Genomic DNA, 15379 nt, shown 5'->3' with positions numbered 1-15379 from the left:
TTTTAAAAGAAAAAAAACTACTATTGTTATAAATAACACATTCAACTGAACTAAACTATGCATGCCTATTTAAATATATTTACATATGACTTGTGTATATCGTATATATACATATATATTATTCATACCTTCGGTGTATAGGACACAAGCAGATTTTGACATCAAATTTTGGGGTTAAAAAGTGTGTCTTATACACAATGTTGAAAAAAATCAGGTAATTGAATGACAGTATTTTGTCATTTTATTGGTTTTTTAGTGTCATTATTTTCTTTCAATGTGAACCCCTTTTGATGTGACTAAAAAATCAGTGCAGTCAACAGGATATGTGCAAAAATTCTTGGACTTGATAATAGTAACTGTGGATTTGCTTTAACCTGAATCTCCCATTTTCTGTAGTGCTCACACAGAAAATTTGCATACTTTTTGGGGCAGCCCGAGGAGTGAGATTTTTCACTCTCACAAGGCACTTCATTTCCACTATGTATTCACTCACAAAGCTATCTGAAGATCCAGCATGATAACTATATTCCAGATCAACCAGTTTGCTGCATTGTTGTATGGATACTTTATTTGTAGGTGTTACTGCCAGATGTTCATAATTCCTAACACTCTTGCTTCTCTGTATACAGTAAATGCTGAACCTTTGCTTTAGATAATGTTGATTCCTGCATTTTACAGATATATCCACAGCAAGATTCATTTGGCCATTTCTATATTTTTTGGAGCTTCTATGTGAATTGCTAATTGGTTACTTTCAGTTTCATCTAACTACAAAAATATGAGGTATTCTTTTTGTTTCTAATTGTGTGGCTGTTGAGCATGAGTTCACCATAGAGTATTTTGGGTGTCTTCTGTATGGCCTCTGTTCTGTTTTTTCAACTTGCTTCAGTCAAAAGTCATCAACTGCATTTTAATTTCTTTCTCTAATGCTGGTTTTTGAAGTTCTTTACAACAACTGATGGACTGTGTATGTAATAAGATTTTCCATCACATTTTGTTTCAAGTTTACATGATAGTCCAGCAGCATGACACCCAAAATTATGTATCCCCCTGCTCAAACAGTTGAACATTTTGCTGCCAGATGCATACAAATTTAACCACAGTTTGTTGTCTTGTTGCTCAGTAGTATTTCAGATTTTCTGGCTAAATACTCTAAAACTGTCAACGATTTTAGTCATTGAAGTCTCCTGAATTTCTGTTTTTTTCTAGTAAGTGTTTTCTTATTGATTATATTTCTGTGATAAGAACAAAAATATAAACTACATTTAAAATGGTTTTCATAAACATGAAAGAGCTGATTCTTTGGCTCCTCTCTTAACTGTTGGATAGATCCTCTTTCCTCGTGGTTATTGTTCCATGGGTGTATATTTCAGTGGTTAATTTTCTAGGTGGTGAGAAACTGCATTTTCCACTGATTCTTTAGCTTTCATGAGAGATTTGATTTATGGTTAAAACATTATATTTTTTGCAACACTTATCTGTATTGACATTTTCTTTGATGTTTACCAACAACAAAAAATGTATTGAACTTAAAGACTGCATTTTTCATTCAGCAGAATCACTCAACGAAGACATCTGCCATCATAGTTGCTCCAAAATGTGTGAGGTGTGTCTTCTCAATGATAGTTGCTTTGAATATATTCCCTATAATACAGGTAACATGTAAGGAAAAGGAGTTTGAGTGTATGATGTCCAATGATTACTCCAAATATCTGAACTTTGTAGCACACTGGTGCCTGTAACTCCTCTGAGATTAACTGCCATTAACAACCACACTAATATCATAACATCAACAAAATCTCCTCATAGTGCCAATCTTTTTTACTACTTTTGGGTTGATGTTATCTCATCAAAGAGCAAGTCTTTCCAGATCTGGGTGAGGATATTTTCTTAAGATTCACAAAATATTGGAAAACCAATAGGCCTAAAAACTGTTATTAAAACAAGTTAATTGCAGATTTTTTTCCCCACCATCCTCTTGATTCATTAAGAGGAATGTGGGGAAAAAATTATTTGCAGTTCACTTTTTTATCAGTAATAAATATTGTTAAGACATGTTTATGACTGCATTTCTATAAATTATGAGCACAGGTATGTTCCAACATTATTCATGAGAGCTCTTTTTTCACTAGAGTACTATATGTTAATGAATATGATCCCTATAGAGTTGAAGAAAGAAAAAAACAGATTTTTCCAAAACTAATGTGCTTTATTCTTTTGTTATTGGCTCATGTATACTTATTTTTAGCTAGAAAATACAACAAAGCAAATAACCTATGTTATAGTTAAAATGTGTAATCTACTTGGACATTGCACATAAAAGACTTTAACAACAGGGTAAAAGAAGCTTATATAAGTACCTTTCCCATATCTTACCTTTAGAAAATATAATTTGAGCCCATCACTGGTACATACAGTAGAGAAAGTATTACTTCAAGCTTGATTAACCACCACCAGTGCTATCATTCATCATACAACAGCAGCATCATCATACAGTGAGCATTTAAATTTTCTTTGATGATTACATGTTTTGGCTACACGATCTGTTGTTAGAAACTGTATTTCATAGCATATATCACATTTGAATTTTACTATTGATTGAAGCTGGTATTTTCCTCTTTGAAAAACTTGCAACAGCTACCATCATCTTTCAAACACCTGTGGTTAAGTAAGAAAAACAACAAAATTAACACAAAATTTAAGTTACGTATTCTACCTTATAAAAGTGAGAAAAATTTGTTGAAATATATTTGTTGTGAGTTTAGTGAAACATCTGCCTCCAATGTCTTTGATGGGCCATCATAGTTGCTCCAAAATGTGTGAGGTGTGTCTTCTCAATGATAGTTGCTTTGAATGAATGTTTTATTATCAGTCATAACAAAAACTAAATGTATTTCTACCTTGTTTAACTTTTGCCTTAAGGAGTGTGTTTGTAGAAGATGTTTTGATCTGTACAAGGTTATGCCATGCCAATCAAGAATAACTAATCTGAGGGTAGAAGGTAGTTAATCTTCACTGACCAGGACAATATAACCACCAGTACTAGCATCATGACCTGGTTGTCAGTAAAGTTGTATAGTTTAACTATAATGTCATTGTAGTTCACTTTAAATTATATCATTTTTCCTCCATTATATGTCATCCCAAGAAATATCAATGCTTTCCCAGTCAACAGAAGAAACAAATAAGGAAAACACATGAAAAAGAGCAACTTAGCAGTTAAAATTTCTTCTGCAGGTCACACTATCAAACACACAACAAATTCCAGTTATTTAATAATAATATTTTATAGTTGGTAATTTATTTTATATACATTTTATTTCTTTGTTGAAGAGATAGTATTTACCATCCATGGCTTTAATGTTTCCTTCTCTGTTTATTCTGCAGATGATATAATTATATTTTCTAATTTTGTAACAAAATCTTTATATGCATCCTGAATATTAAATTTTTGACAGATACTACTGAAATCAGTTTGTTTTGTTACTGTATCAATTTTTCCTGTAAGTTGTTTTCACTACTTCATTATTGTTGATATTTAAATTATCGTCACCTTTATACAATTTTATTTTTTAATTAATCTCTACAGCTTCATGGCTGCTTCTTGTGTAGATCTGTTTTAATATGATCAAGATATGTATTTCACTGTTCTCTAGTAGTAGTAGTAGTAGTAGTAGTTTGTATATAAGGATAAAACCAAAAGCAACTATGATATTTTTATATACTTTTACATTATTCTGTTCAGATTTAATATTTATACTTAACTCCTATAATGTTTACATTTTTCACTAAAAAGATTTTTTAGTTGTTTAGCATAAGCCCATTTACTAATGAAAACTATAGATTGCTACAATATTAAATTAGGTATTTTTATAAGTACAATATATGCTTACTACTTTAGCTGTTACAAATTGAGTAATTACTTCTTGTACAGTTATTTAATTGCTTACAAATACTGTAGTACTTCCAGATTTATCATAATTTCAAACTTTATATTTTTATACCCATCTATATTATATAAATTTAACTTCATTTTGGGCCCAAGTTTCCATAAGTAATATATGATTTTCTATATAACTAACTGTAAAAATATATAATAAAAACTCAAATATTTATTTAAAATGTGTATGTTCATTTGTATTACATTAATCATATATGGATTATCACCATTTGATGTAAATTTAAGTTACTAGTTTTAATGCTATTTTATAATTTAGTTAAATCTTGCTCACTTTTAATTCTTATTAGCTTTTCATTTTCTGAGCTTCTTACTAGAATTTTTCTTTCTATAACCCAAATAAATTTATAGTTATTGTTTGTAGCAGTAATTTTAGTTACTAAAATAAATGTTTTCAAGTTTGGGCTTAAGATGTTCATTTATAAGTACTAGACCTTTTCTTTTATATATCACATTAATATTAGTTTTTTAATAACTTTCTTCACTCCTTGTTGAAATCATTTGTTTCTATGTTGTATGATAATTGGCCTAGTTTCTTTCTTTATATTTCTGAGGATCACTCAATGAGAAATTTGAATATCTTCATCTTTTATGTTGATATTAACAGCCATTTCAACTTTATGAATAATTTCTCTGATACTCCATCACTGTACTTCTGATACTCCTTGAACTTCAATATTCACAACTCGTGAATACTGTTGAAGGTCAGTTACTTGTTTTTTTTTTGAGATGTTAATTTCTTGTTTCATGTTCTTATTTTGTTTTTTTATATTCCTTTATGTTAACCATTATTTTTGACATCATTTTCATACATTCATCAATTTTACATTTGGAAATTTCCTGTCTAATTTCATATACAAAGTTTATTTCCAATATTTATGTTTTTTATTCTATCAAATTAATCAAACATTTTACCTTCATTAATATTATCAAGTTGTTCCAAATTTCCATCTACTCCACTGTCACCTTGACTTGTTTGAACACTCTCATTATTGTATAATGTTTTAATTGCCACTGTTGAGTTGAAAACATACACTCCTGTTGTTTTTTTTTACAATTTGGACATTAATATTTTTTTTATTTTCTTACCCTCTTGTAATTTACTTCATTTACTGTTATACAAGAATAATTATAATACAACTAAAGCCATTAAAACATTGTACACCGATTACTTTGTCACATCTTGAAAAATATCAAATATTACCAGTGTTCACAATCTGTTCATAACATAAAATTTAAGGACAACAGGGGACCTGTTGATCCATCTAGGCCATCTCAGCAACTAAAAAGTAAAGACTACAGTATTCTTGTGCCTTGCAATACCTGTTGATAAAGTACAAAAACATTACTTTAGGCTTTATTGTAAGTGAAAGATATGTTGATCTCATATATTTATATATAATTCATTTAATAATGCAAGTATAAAGATCTTGCTGTTTCTTTGATGTTGACATGTATTGAAGAACTCAAACATTTTTAAATCAGGGTTTATGTTATTCAACAGTTTAAAAATAAGTTATTATTATATTTGCATATATGAAATATTGTCTAGCAAACTGTTGTATATGGTTATTTTTGTTTCTTGGGAGTCTTAAAAGTCATGATTTTTGTCTTTGAAAAGTCTTTTAATGTTACATAAGCTCTTCTGTATGAACCTTTAAGTTACTAAGAGTTTAAAGCCTTACCAGTAATTTGTTTGACTTGACAGAAAAATATTTGAGTATGAAGTCGTCTAAAAAATTATACAATAGTGAATCACAAGTTCCAGCTGTATGCTTGGTTGCATGGATGCCATCTTGATTGCTAATTCAAAGTTGCATGTATTGGCTTTTCAGTGCAAGATTCTTTAGAATATATTTTTATCAGCCTGCCCAGTCTTGCTAGAAGAAAGGATTAATTGTAATGAGGAAACAAAAACCTTTATGAGTAGCAATTTCAACTTACAGAATGCGGTTGCTTCTGTGAATAATGCTTATACTACATTATCCAATTTATTCAGGTACTGTATTCACAGCAAGAAACACATTCCACTACACATGGTTTCCTGTATTAGTTATTTGACTAAAACATATACTCGTCTTCTTCAGCATACTTTTGTTTTATTGCTTCTCAAAGTTAAGATTTAATAAAATTTTGTTTGTTTGTTTGTCATTAAGCACAAAGCCACAAACTGGACCATCTTTGCTGTACCCACCTCGAATATTGAAACCCAATTTTTAGCAATCAAGTCCTCAAAACTTAATTCTGAGCCATCAAGAGGCATCTAATAAATTATATTTTCCCTGGGCTTCTAAAACATTCCAAAAGAAATTAAAGTATGAACACTTGTGAAAATCATAAATCAAAACATACATAAATGAAACTTTAGCCTATATTTTTGACATATGCTGTAATAACAAATGTAATCTGTAAATTCCAATATTCGTGCCAAGTTTTCTAGGATAGTACTTCTATAATATCAGCTATAACTCCTGAATAAAAGCTTTGAAATTAGCAGTATAAAATATACTATGCTATACACTCAATAACTGTTTTAATCTACAGAGCCTTATTAAGTTTATTTATGTATGCTTTTTCAGTGTAACCAATTGGAAGTTAAAAAACAACAACAAATATCTAATTATTATTACAACTAATGCATTATTAGCTTTTCTTTTACAAACTTCAGAATATAAGTAGATCTATTCATGTTTATGTTGATTTATAACATATCAAGTAAAAGTTTTATGTAAAGGTACAAAACTTCTTAAACACTTTTTTAGTTTAGTGATGAAGTTTTTACTCCTTATATTTCATATGTTGAATTCCATGAGCAATACAGAAAAAATCTTCTTACCACTTTGAAACACCATTAAAAGTATAATGTATTTAATTATACTTCTTGTAGTGTGATTGTAGTTCTTTGTAATAGCCCTCCAATTAAAAATAAATTTAACTTCTATCTTACCTTATTCCTTAGTGTAAGGTGATTGACTCAAGAGAAGTGTCCAAAGAATTACTATGCTCTCCAGTATTACTTCAACTGCTGTTTAATGTTCCATTGGCTTGCAATAAAGACACTATCATCTTTCAGTGGAAAACAGTAATCCCTGTATATAGGTTATATACCACTGTTAAGTTAGTACATAAAATTCACTTAATTTTTACAGAAGCAACTAAGGCGTGGTGAAATATCAGTGCAAGTACAAATTATAATTAATCACTAGATTGTGACTTGCCACTCTCAATACATTTACCATGCAAATAGTGACATTCTTTTTTTTTAGTGAGTTGATAGAGAAAGCTACCTGCTTGTCAGAATTCATGAATGAAACATTTACTCTACTTTAGAATACATTAAAATAATAATAATGGTTGAAAATGTTATGAATTGAAACTAAATAAAAAAATCTTAAATGTAGCTGTGAACACTGAATACAGAACATTAATATATCAGTGGCAGGAAAAACATACAAGTAGAATTTCTTTCTTTAAGTTTTGGCTGACTGGTGATTATTGTATCTCAAATACTTTTTCTAAACTCCTCTGGCAGTAGAGGGCTTTATTTTTTTATCTTATCCTTTAAAATTGTTGTGGGAACTATCATATTTTACCTTGAATGTTTTTGTCTTTTATGTAAATATAGTCCAATAGGAATTTTTAGCGGCTCATAAAATGGCTACAAGGTTTTGAAGTACAAACCTTTAGCTCATACCTTTGTCATATCTTGACCGATTTGAGATTAATTACCATTTTGGACTTGGAAGGTCAAACCCTTTTAATTGATGTATTTGACTATGCCTAAGATCTCATAGATTAATTTACTCTAATCTTGACTAAAAGAATTTCAATTTGGTGTACGCTGGTAGAGATCCTTGATGAGCTTGGTATTTCTGGTGCACAAAAATATAGCTAATAAAAAGGAAAAAAAAAGTCTCACAGATTAAATTACTCTAATCCTGCCAAAGAGAATTTCAAGTGCAGTGGCTATTAGGAATTCCTCTTGTTTAGGTTTATCTTAACTGGCATAGAAATAAAATAAACAATAATTAACTTTTAACCATTTTCCATTGGGTATACAATGGGGAAGAAATCAACTGATAAAAATAGTTATTTTCTGCTATTTTTTTTCAATTTGAAAATAATTAAGAAAGTGAACCTTTGTTTTTTCTTTCTCAGATACTGTAATAGCAAATGTGGTATTTATTCTTACAATTTAATGTTGTCTTACTCTATTATGCAACTATAATTGGTGTAAAATTTATATCTCTTATAAATATTTTAATATACTCATCACTAATCCCATTCAGGTCTAGAAATAGTACACAATGAAACACTGAAATTAATTATTTAAAAAGAAATTACTACAAATTAAAACTTGCTTATTTATTTCCAGTAAAAATTTCTGTAGCATTTTGTTTTTCATGCAATTTTCCAATAAAAGAAAAAACGATGTACAAATTAATTTCACCCACGTGCCAGAATGTACAAGACATACAGGTCAAACATGGTGTTATTATGCCTTTTTATCTTATTAAAGCTAATTTTTGCAGTCTATTGAATTGTATGATTTGTTTGAAAATAAATATTTTTAGTTAAACAAGCTATAAGTGTCCTACAAATATGTATCCAAATCCAAGCAGAGAGCAGTTTATTGCTGTGTGTGCAGCAGAGGGTCAAAGTACAAGTCATAATATTTTTAAGTTACATTTAAAATTTCATCAATTTATGTCCATAAACTTGGTGTCAAAACATAGTTTATTATTTAAACTATAATATCATAAAAATTTTGATTTTTTAATTTCAAAAGAATATATTGAAATAAATTCCCAGTCTTCATTTCTCTGTATCACGTTATACTTCTTCACTATGAATTTCCCATTTGAGATTATTTCTACTCACATATCACAGTGCTCCAGGTAATTTTTGTCATGATCTCTACGGTGTAGATCAAATTTGTCTCAATTAGTATTTACCAAAGGTGGTCAATAATTCAGTATCATGGACAAGCATCTGTATGCCAGTTTATGTAGCAACTGATTCATTTATAAGAGTATGAATGTGTCAATATTATCAGATTCGTATCTGGCCTCAAGAAAGTACTACAAATACACATACACAACTTACACATTCATTTTTAATTTTCTTAGTTCTATTTGTATAGTTGTAAAAATGCCTCACCCTTCTATTCTTTGCACTGTCCCACATTTTAATTGCAGGATTGGAATCATACAATGAAATTTTTGAGCCTAACATTACAATTCTCATTAGACTTAAAATAAGACCCAAAACTCGAGCGCTTTCGACTAGTTGACTATTCTTCTTCAGGAGAACAAAGGAGAAGAATAGTCAACTATTTGAAAGCGCTCAAGTTTTGGATCTTATTTTAAGTCTATTACACTTTATATGTGATCCTTTGTGCTAACAATTCTCATTAAACAATGTTATCTTTTTCAGTCTTCACAGAGCATCTGAATTTTGTTTTGAGCCTGTTTTATACAGAAAAGGCTCTTTCACAATCTTTAAAGCATAAAGCTATTTGACACAATTTTGATATGTTAGGAGATTGATCACCATGCAATTTAATAACTCTTACATAAGCGTTCAGTTTTGAGTTTAAATATGCCTTTGAACCTAGGCCATTCATTTTGTACCAAATCATTCTTGTTAAGCATGGGCATCACTCCAGTTTCAGTGTTTTTCCTAGCTTCCTTTGAAATTTTGGCAAGTTTATTGGCTCCATGAAAATCTGCAATATCAGTAACAGCCCCACCTGCTAGATCTTCATCAAAAATAGAAGGCTTACGTATGATTTGTTTGTGTAGAGAAATCTACAGAAATAATATACAATGTTACCAAAAAATCTTTTGATGTTCATTTAGGAGGTTCTAGAGATTATGCAAATAAAAATAAGAAAAACTTTAAAATTGAAGTAAGTATAAGTTATCCTTATAATAAAATTCATGTTTCATGCAAATACTTTATTGAAAAAAATTGATTTTTTTAATACAACATACGTATCAAGTTTACTAAAAGATTGCAAATTTTCGTTAAGATACATATAGCAATAATTAATTCTCTAATACACGCTTAGTCCATGGGACGTGCAACATTGCTAATGCAGGATGTAATACACGTGGTTTTAGGCTTACAGGTGAGTTTAGACCATAAAACCAATCTGTAACAAAGTGAAATTACAGAGAAACAACTTAATATAAAACAAACAGAACAGAGAAAATAATCATGTTTGCAAACTCTGGAAAACATCAATAATTGAGGGTACTATCAACAATTGTTATCAATTCTAAAATTTACCATTGATGCATTGCTACCTGGACGTTCATAATTGCAATCTATTGATAGTTTGATGTATCATTACACTCCTAGTTGTTGTTTGCTTTCTTTTTAAGCATGATACGTCTATGTTAAAAAATAGCCATTTTCACAGTATGCAACCAGTGAGCACACCAATTCATAATATAGCATATTGGTGATAGTACATCTGTAACTGCTATGTATAGAATATAATATGACAGGTATCTCAAAAAGTCATGCATATTTAATGCAGATATGCTAGCTATCTGGAGCACTGTATTATCTTCAAGTTTTATAGATATTGCTAAGCTATAATGTAAATTTTGAGCTTCCATGTAATATACTTTACTAACATATAGACAAGAAGGTTAAACCCACATGCCATGTCCCTCGTATCACATTCTGTCTTTCAAAAAATGTCAACAATTCTTTCTAGCATTTATTATTGAATTACTTTTAATCAGTAAAAAAAAAAAGATTATACTTTAGTGAATTCTCTACAAAGCTAGTTCATTCAACCAGAAGGTTTTGAAATACTTGGCCTCAGTTTTTTATCTGCCATTGTTGAGTTTAGTTTGACCAGCTCAAGAATATTTCTAACCTATTTATAGCTCACTTAGAAAACCAGTTAAATTAGTTTTAGGGCACTGTTTTTAGTGTATAATAATAATACTGTTTGTTCTAAACTGCATATCTGAAATAAAAAATTAATATTTTGTGAACATCAACACTGTTACAAATAAAGTAGGCTTATGGTACTTTGTCTACCTGATGGCAAAAAAAACAACAGTACAGACATAAGAACTAAATATCTTGATTTTTATGTATATTTTTCATTTATTGTTATAAAAGTTACTAAAATGTAAAAACTTGAAACTTAATAGGTTAGATACTAAAACTCAAATGAAAAAACGTAAAGAATTTCTCCATGAGAAATACAAGTGAACTGCTGTCTATGAGGTAAATCAATACTCTGTTTACTGTAACTTACACCAAGCTTCCTGCCAAGTGATTTACTACTTTATCATACTAGTTGGATGAGGTTCAAAACAGTAAAATTAAAGATAGATGTGCAAAGTGTTACAAGCCTGAGGCTGTTTAGGACAAATAACTAATTGTATGTTACAATCTGCAGTCATTCTATACAAAAAAAAAAGAAAATGTACTTTCGATTTATATCATATTTTTCAACTTTCACTACAATTAATGTTAGAGAAAGTAAAAGATAAAGTATATTTTTCTCAGAAAGAAAATTTATTCTTTTAGGATGTAGTAGAGAATATTTAACTGAAGTACAAAAACTGTCAGATGAAAAAAATATTGTTTTTTACTCTTAACATGACAAATCACTTTGCACTCAGACTATTCAGAATCTGAGTCAGACTGACTCACTAAATTCAAAGACAAGTCTTTAGTAGAAATACTTCTTTTTATGTGTATAAAATACTTGTTATGTTTACTAAAAGATAACCAAATTTCTTAACAATTTACTTAATAAATTTGGAATTATAGTAAACATTGCTATGTATAGCCTCACAGAAATGGGGGTTGATGCACTACACTTGTACCATTCACATAAGATTATGTTGTTTGTGTCTTTTTTTTTCTTAAGTAAACAGTAATTTTGGCAAGTGGTATTTTTCTGTAACAGTCCCTTATGCTGCATTATGAAAAATGACAAAGACCACTGCAATTTGTTTGCTTACTTGTACAAACATCAACTGAGCCTTCATTATTCATTCTCTTCATGACAAAATTTCACTAAAATTTTCTTCTATTACTCTCCAACTTCTCTTCACATTCTGATTAACTGTGTGCTTTTCTTCACACCTGAACTTTCCACAGATGAGAACTCCGTTATTCTTATTCTGACCCCTTCTTGTTTTCTCTTCATTAACTAACCCCACTTCTAATCTTGCTATACAAATTATTTTCGCCATCTTCGCAAAGCAATTAAATTCTTCGCTTCTTAATTCTTCATCCTTTTATTTCTTTCTTCAAGCCCTTTTGATTTAAAACAAATGGAACAATGGTTAGATAGAATAATTCACTTTATTCATAACATACATGTAAAAACATGCCTCATCTTACAGATGTTATTAGCAATAATTTACCCATATAAACATGGTTGTGGGATACACCATCTTTTAAAACTAAGACTGAACATTTTACAGTTAAAATATTCTTTGTAAAGTTTATGTCAGTACAATATGTTTTTGTGCAGATTACAGATACAAAATAAGTTTCTGTAAAATGACATAAATAATGCTCTATTACTGAAACTGATACTACAACCAATTTGACTATAATATTTCAGTGAAAATGCAAAATTAGCTAATACACCTGTATATAAAATATTGTGCAAAAAAAAACCCACCTTTTCATCTAGAAATGAAGATATAATTAAGTGGAAAAGAACAGTAATTTACCTTCTTTATTTTCTCTTGAATACCAAACAAAATTGTATTCTTCTTATTTGATAAAAAAACAAAAAACATTACTTCTTTGGTGTTAAACAGCCTCAGTCCAATTTCCTTTATTCCAATTTCTAAATTTAAATGTAAAAAGTTAATACCAATACCTAAAAAACAAATATATTACTGCTCAATAGTAATCTTTGATGCTTCAATAAATTGGTAATATCTTTAGACAGAAACTGTGGGCTTACCCCTAATGAAGAAAGTTTGACCATCTGAAAGTGCTTAAACTATAGGATTTCTTATTTTCGTCTTTTCTTGTTTTCTTAACAAAATGAAGTAATATAATGTGTATACTATAAATAACAATTTTCCACATAGAGATGATTTAATTTTTTTTCCACCTGAGAAGAGGTTCTACTTATCCTAAACATTTCCACTTGTGATTTCAAATGATAATGAAAATCATACATAGACAAAACTGGTAAGCTATTTTCAACAATAATATAACACTTGTGAAGTCTTTATGGTGCTAAATTTTGTTGTAGTAATGATAATTATTTACTGATTCTTTTGAAGTTTTAACATCTATTTAGACAAGTATTTTCAAAAACTTTATTTTTATTTGGAACACCTTTTTTGGGGTGACACAAAATTAGAAAAGTGGAATTTGCATGTTTGTGCTAAGTATATATTTTTTACTTTTTTAAAAAATGGAAGCAACTGAAAATTTCTAAAGTTACGACATACTTTTTTTTCACAAAATATTTTACTTCATAAGTGTATTTCAGTGTATTTATTGCTGCAAAGAATAACTAATAGTACAATGACATAGTCACTCAATAAAAACCCTCTAAACTTGGCATAGTACAGGTGTAGTTTTTGGATTAACTATCACCTTATCACAAATTTCAAAACAACAGTGCAATAAATAAAAAAGGAACATACTATAATTTTAATTTATTTTAACATGTTCAAAGTGGAGCCTAAAAATTAGAGTGAAGTTCAATTTAAACTCAGAAATCAGTAAAATATTTACCAATAAAGAAACATAAGGAATAAACTATAATCAGGCTAAAAACCATGAAATAAAAAGTGAACTCATATAGCACAAAAAATCATATAATGACAAATGTTAAACTGGAAACTCGGAAGAAATAATTTCTGATAAACAAAACTTAGCAACAGTTCCAAAATATAGATCACTTTAGTAGACCTATAATTACAGTACAATAACAGCAGTAACTTAGCCTGAGGATGAATCTATTTAATTTCATATCATTTGAAAACATCTAAAACTTTTATGCTAAAATTTCTAGTGTGTGTATGTGTGTATATATATATATATATGAACATGCCTTCAACATGAAGAAAGACTAGCTAAAGCCCTTGAAGACCGTCTACAACAAAAAACGTCAACAAAATCAAAATTCATTGGAATATACTATTATCTAGGCAAATAAATGAAATTAGTCTAACCATTAAAATATTACATGTATCCATTTCACATGAAGCATCATAAAGTCAAAATGAAAACAAGAGAGAAATGTATATCTACAAAAATCCATGATAGGTTGTCAAGGGTAACTATTCTTGGATCCATGCTTTATTCCACTTTCAGTCTCCTAGCAGTAGTACTTACGAGGTGAGTATGAACGGGACCTCGAACGTGAATATCTGCGGCCATGATAGTTTGATGATGGAGAGCGTCCTCTGTAGTTACCACCATATTTCGGACTAAACACATACAAATAAATAACACAAGTTATCATTTTCGTTACACATAAATCTAAAGTTAACATAAAATTGTTTGGTTTGTTATATAATAGCAGAAGTTAAGGGTACATTATTGACAAATCTGAAGCTAAAATATTTCACATAAAGCCAGAAAATACTTACAAGTTAGGTTTACCCATGTATATTCCTGGGGTTGGGGTATGTGCTCTCTTTGTAACAGAGTAGTCCACTCTAATTTTCCGTCCATCAATTTCTAGCCCATTGCATCTTTCTTTGGCCTGTGGAAATCATGTATTGAAAGAGAATTTAGCTGCTATATTGATGAGGATTATTTAATTGATGTGATAGTTAAGTGATCAAATCTGTAATGTTGTCACCAAGAGTATGATGTAACAAAGCTTCATTCAATTAACATACTTAAATTTTTTTATGGATGGTGTACAGAACAATGGCATATTTACAAGTAACACTTTACTAGGATATGCACATTTAAAATACTCCATTTATGGCATACATAAAGCAGAGTGACTATATGACATGCAAAATAATGAATGCTTGTGTGACATGAGTATCACTATCAAAAACCATTTAGATGACCATCTGTTCAAAGATATTTGTCATCAAAATCTATCAGCAGTAGCAAATTAAAAGGAATATATCTACCAATAAGAAACATTATGTCTACCAAATACTAGCTCCAACCATCTCATACAAAAGACTATTAAACCTGAAGTCCATGCATTAGTGAAACTGAAATCCATGCCACTTCCACCATCTCTGTTCAGTATTAATATTTCAGCACAGTTAATGAGTTCCTGAAAAAATACTGTGTTAAAAAAAATCAATTTCATATAGGAGTATATATATATATATATATATAATAAAGTAAGGATGCATTCTGAAAATATTCTGGACAGAGAAACTTTAAATGTGTTTTACAGTATTAATTAAATAAACATTAAAGAATTATATA

At 29.4% G+C, this 15379-nt stretch overlaps 1 protein-coding gene across 5 annotated transcripts in view; it reads right to left on the bottom strand.

Annotated features, from left to right (window-relative positions):
- Positions 1 to 2376: 2376 nt before the first annotated feature.
- Positions 2377 to 15379, bottom strand: part of LOC106457551 (transformer-2 protein homolog beta-like) — a 56465-nt gene continuing 43462 nt past the window's right edge. Inside the window, exons 8-13 of one of the 5 annotated variants that reach the window (XR_002610195.1) lie at positions 14569 to 14684; positions 14312 to 14406; positions 11959 to 12256; positions 6906 to 7047; positions 5644 to 5838; positions 2377 to 2658 (exon numbers count right to left, since the gene is read on the bottom strand). Coding sequence is in view for 1 of the 5 variants with exons in the window: in XM_013916983.2 (XP_013772437.1) it covers positions 12222 to 12256; positions 14312 to 14406; positions 14569 to 14684 (246 nt within the window). In the remaining 4 variants the exon portion in view is untranslated. Of the gene's footprint in view, positions 2659 to 5643; positions 5839 to 6734; positions 7048 to 9897; positions 12257 to 14311; positions 14407 to 14568; positions 14685 to 15379 lie in introns of those variants that run through there. The other 4 variants (XR_002610196.1, XR_001290710.2, XR_002610197.1 and 1 more) reach the window with 4 other exon arrangements.

This window comes from Limulus polyphemus, unplaced genomic scaffold (assembly GCF_000517525.1).
Source record: "Limulus polyphemus unplaced genomic scaffold, Limulus_polyphemus-2.1.2 Scaffold344, whole genome shotgun sequence".
Taxonomy (NCBI): Eukaryota; Metazoa; Arthropoda; class Merostomata; order Xiphosura; family Limulidae; genus Limulus; species Limulus polyphemus.
This window is presented reverse-complemented; position numbering and strand designations above follow the sequence as displayed.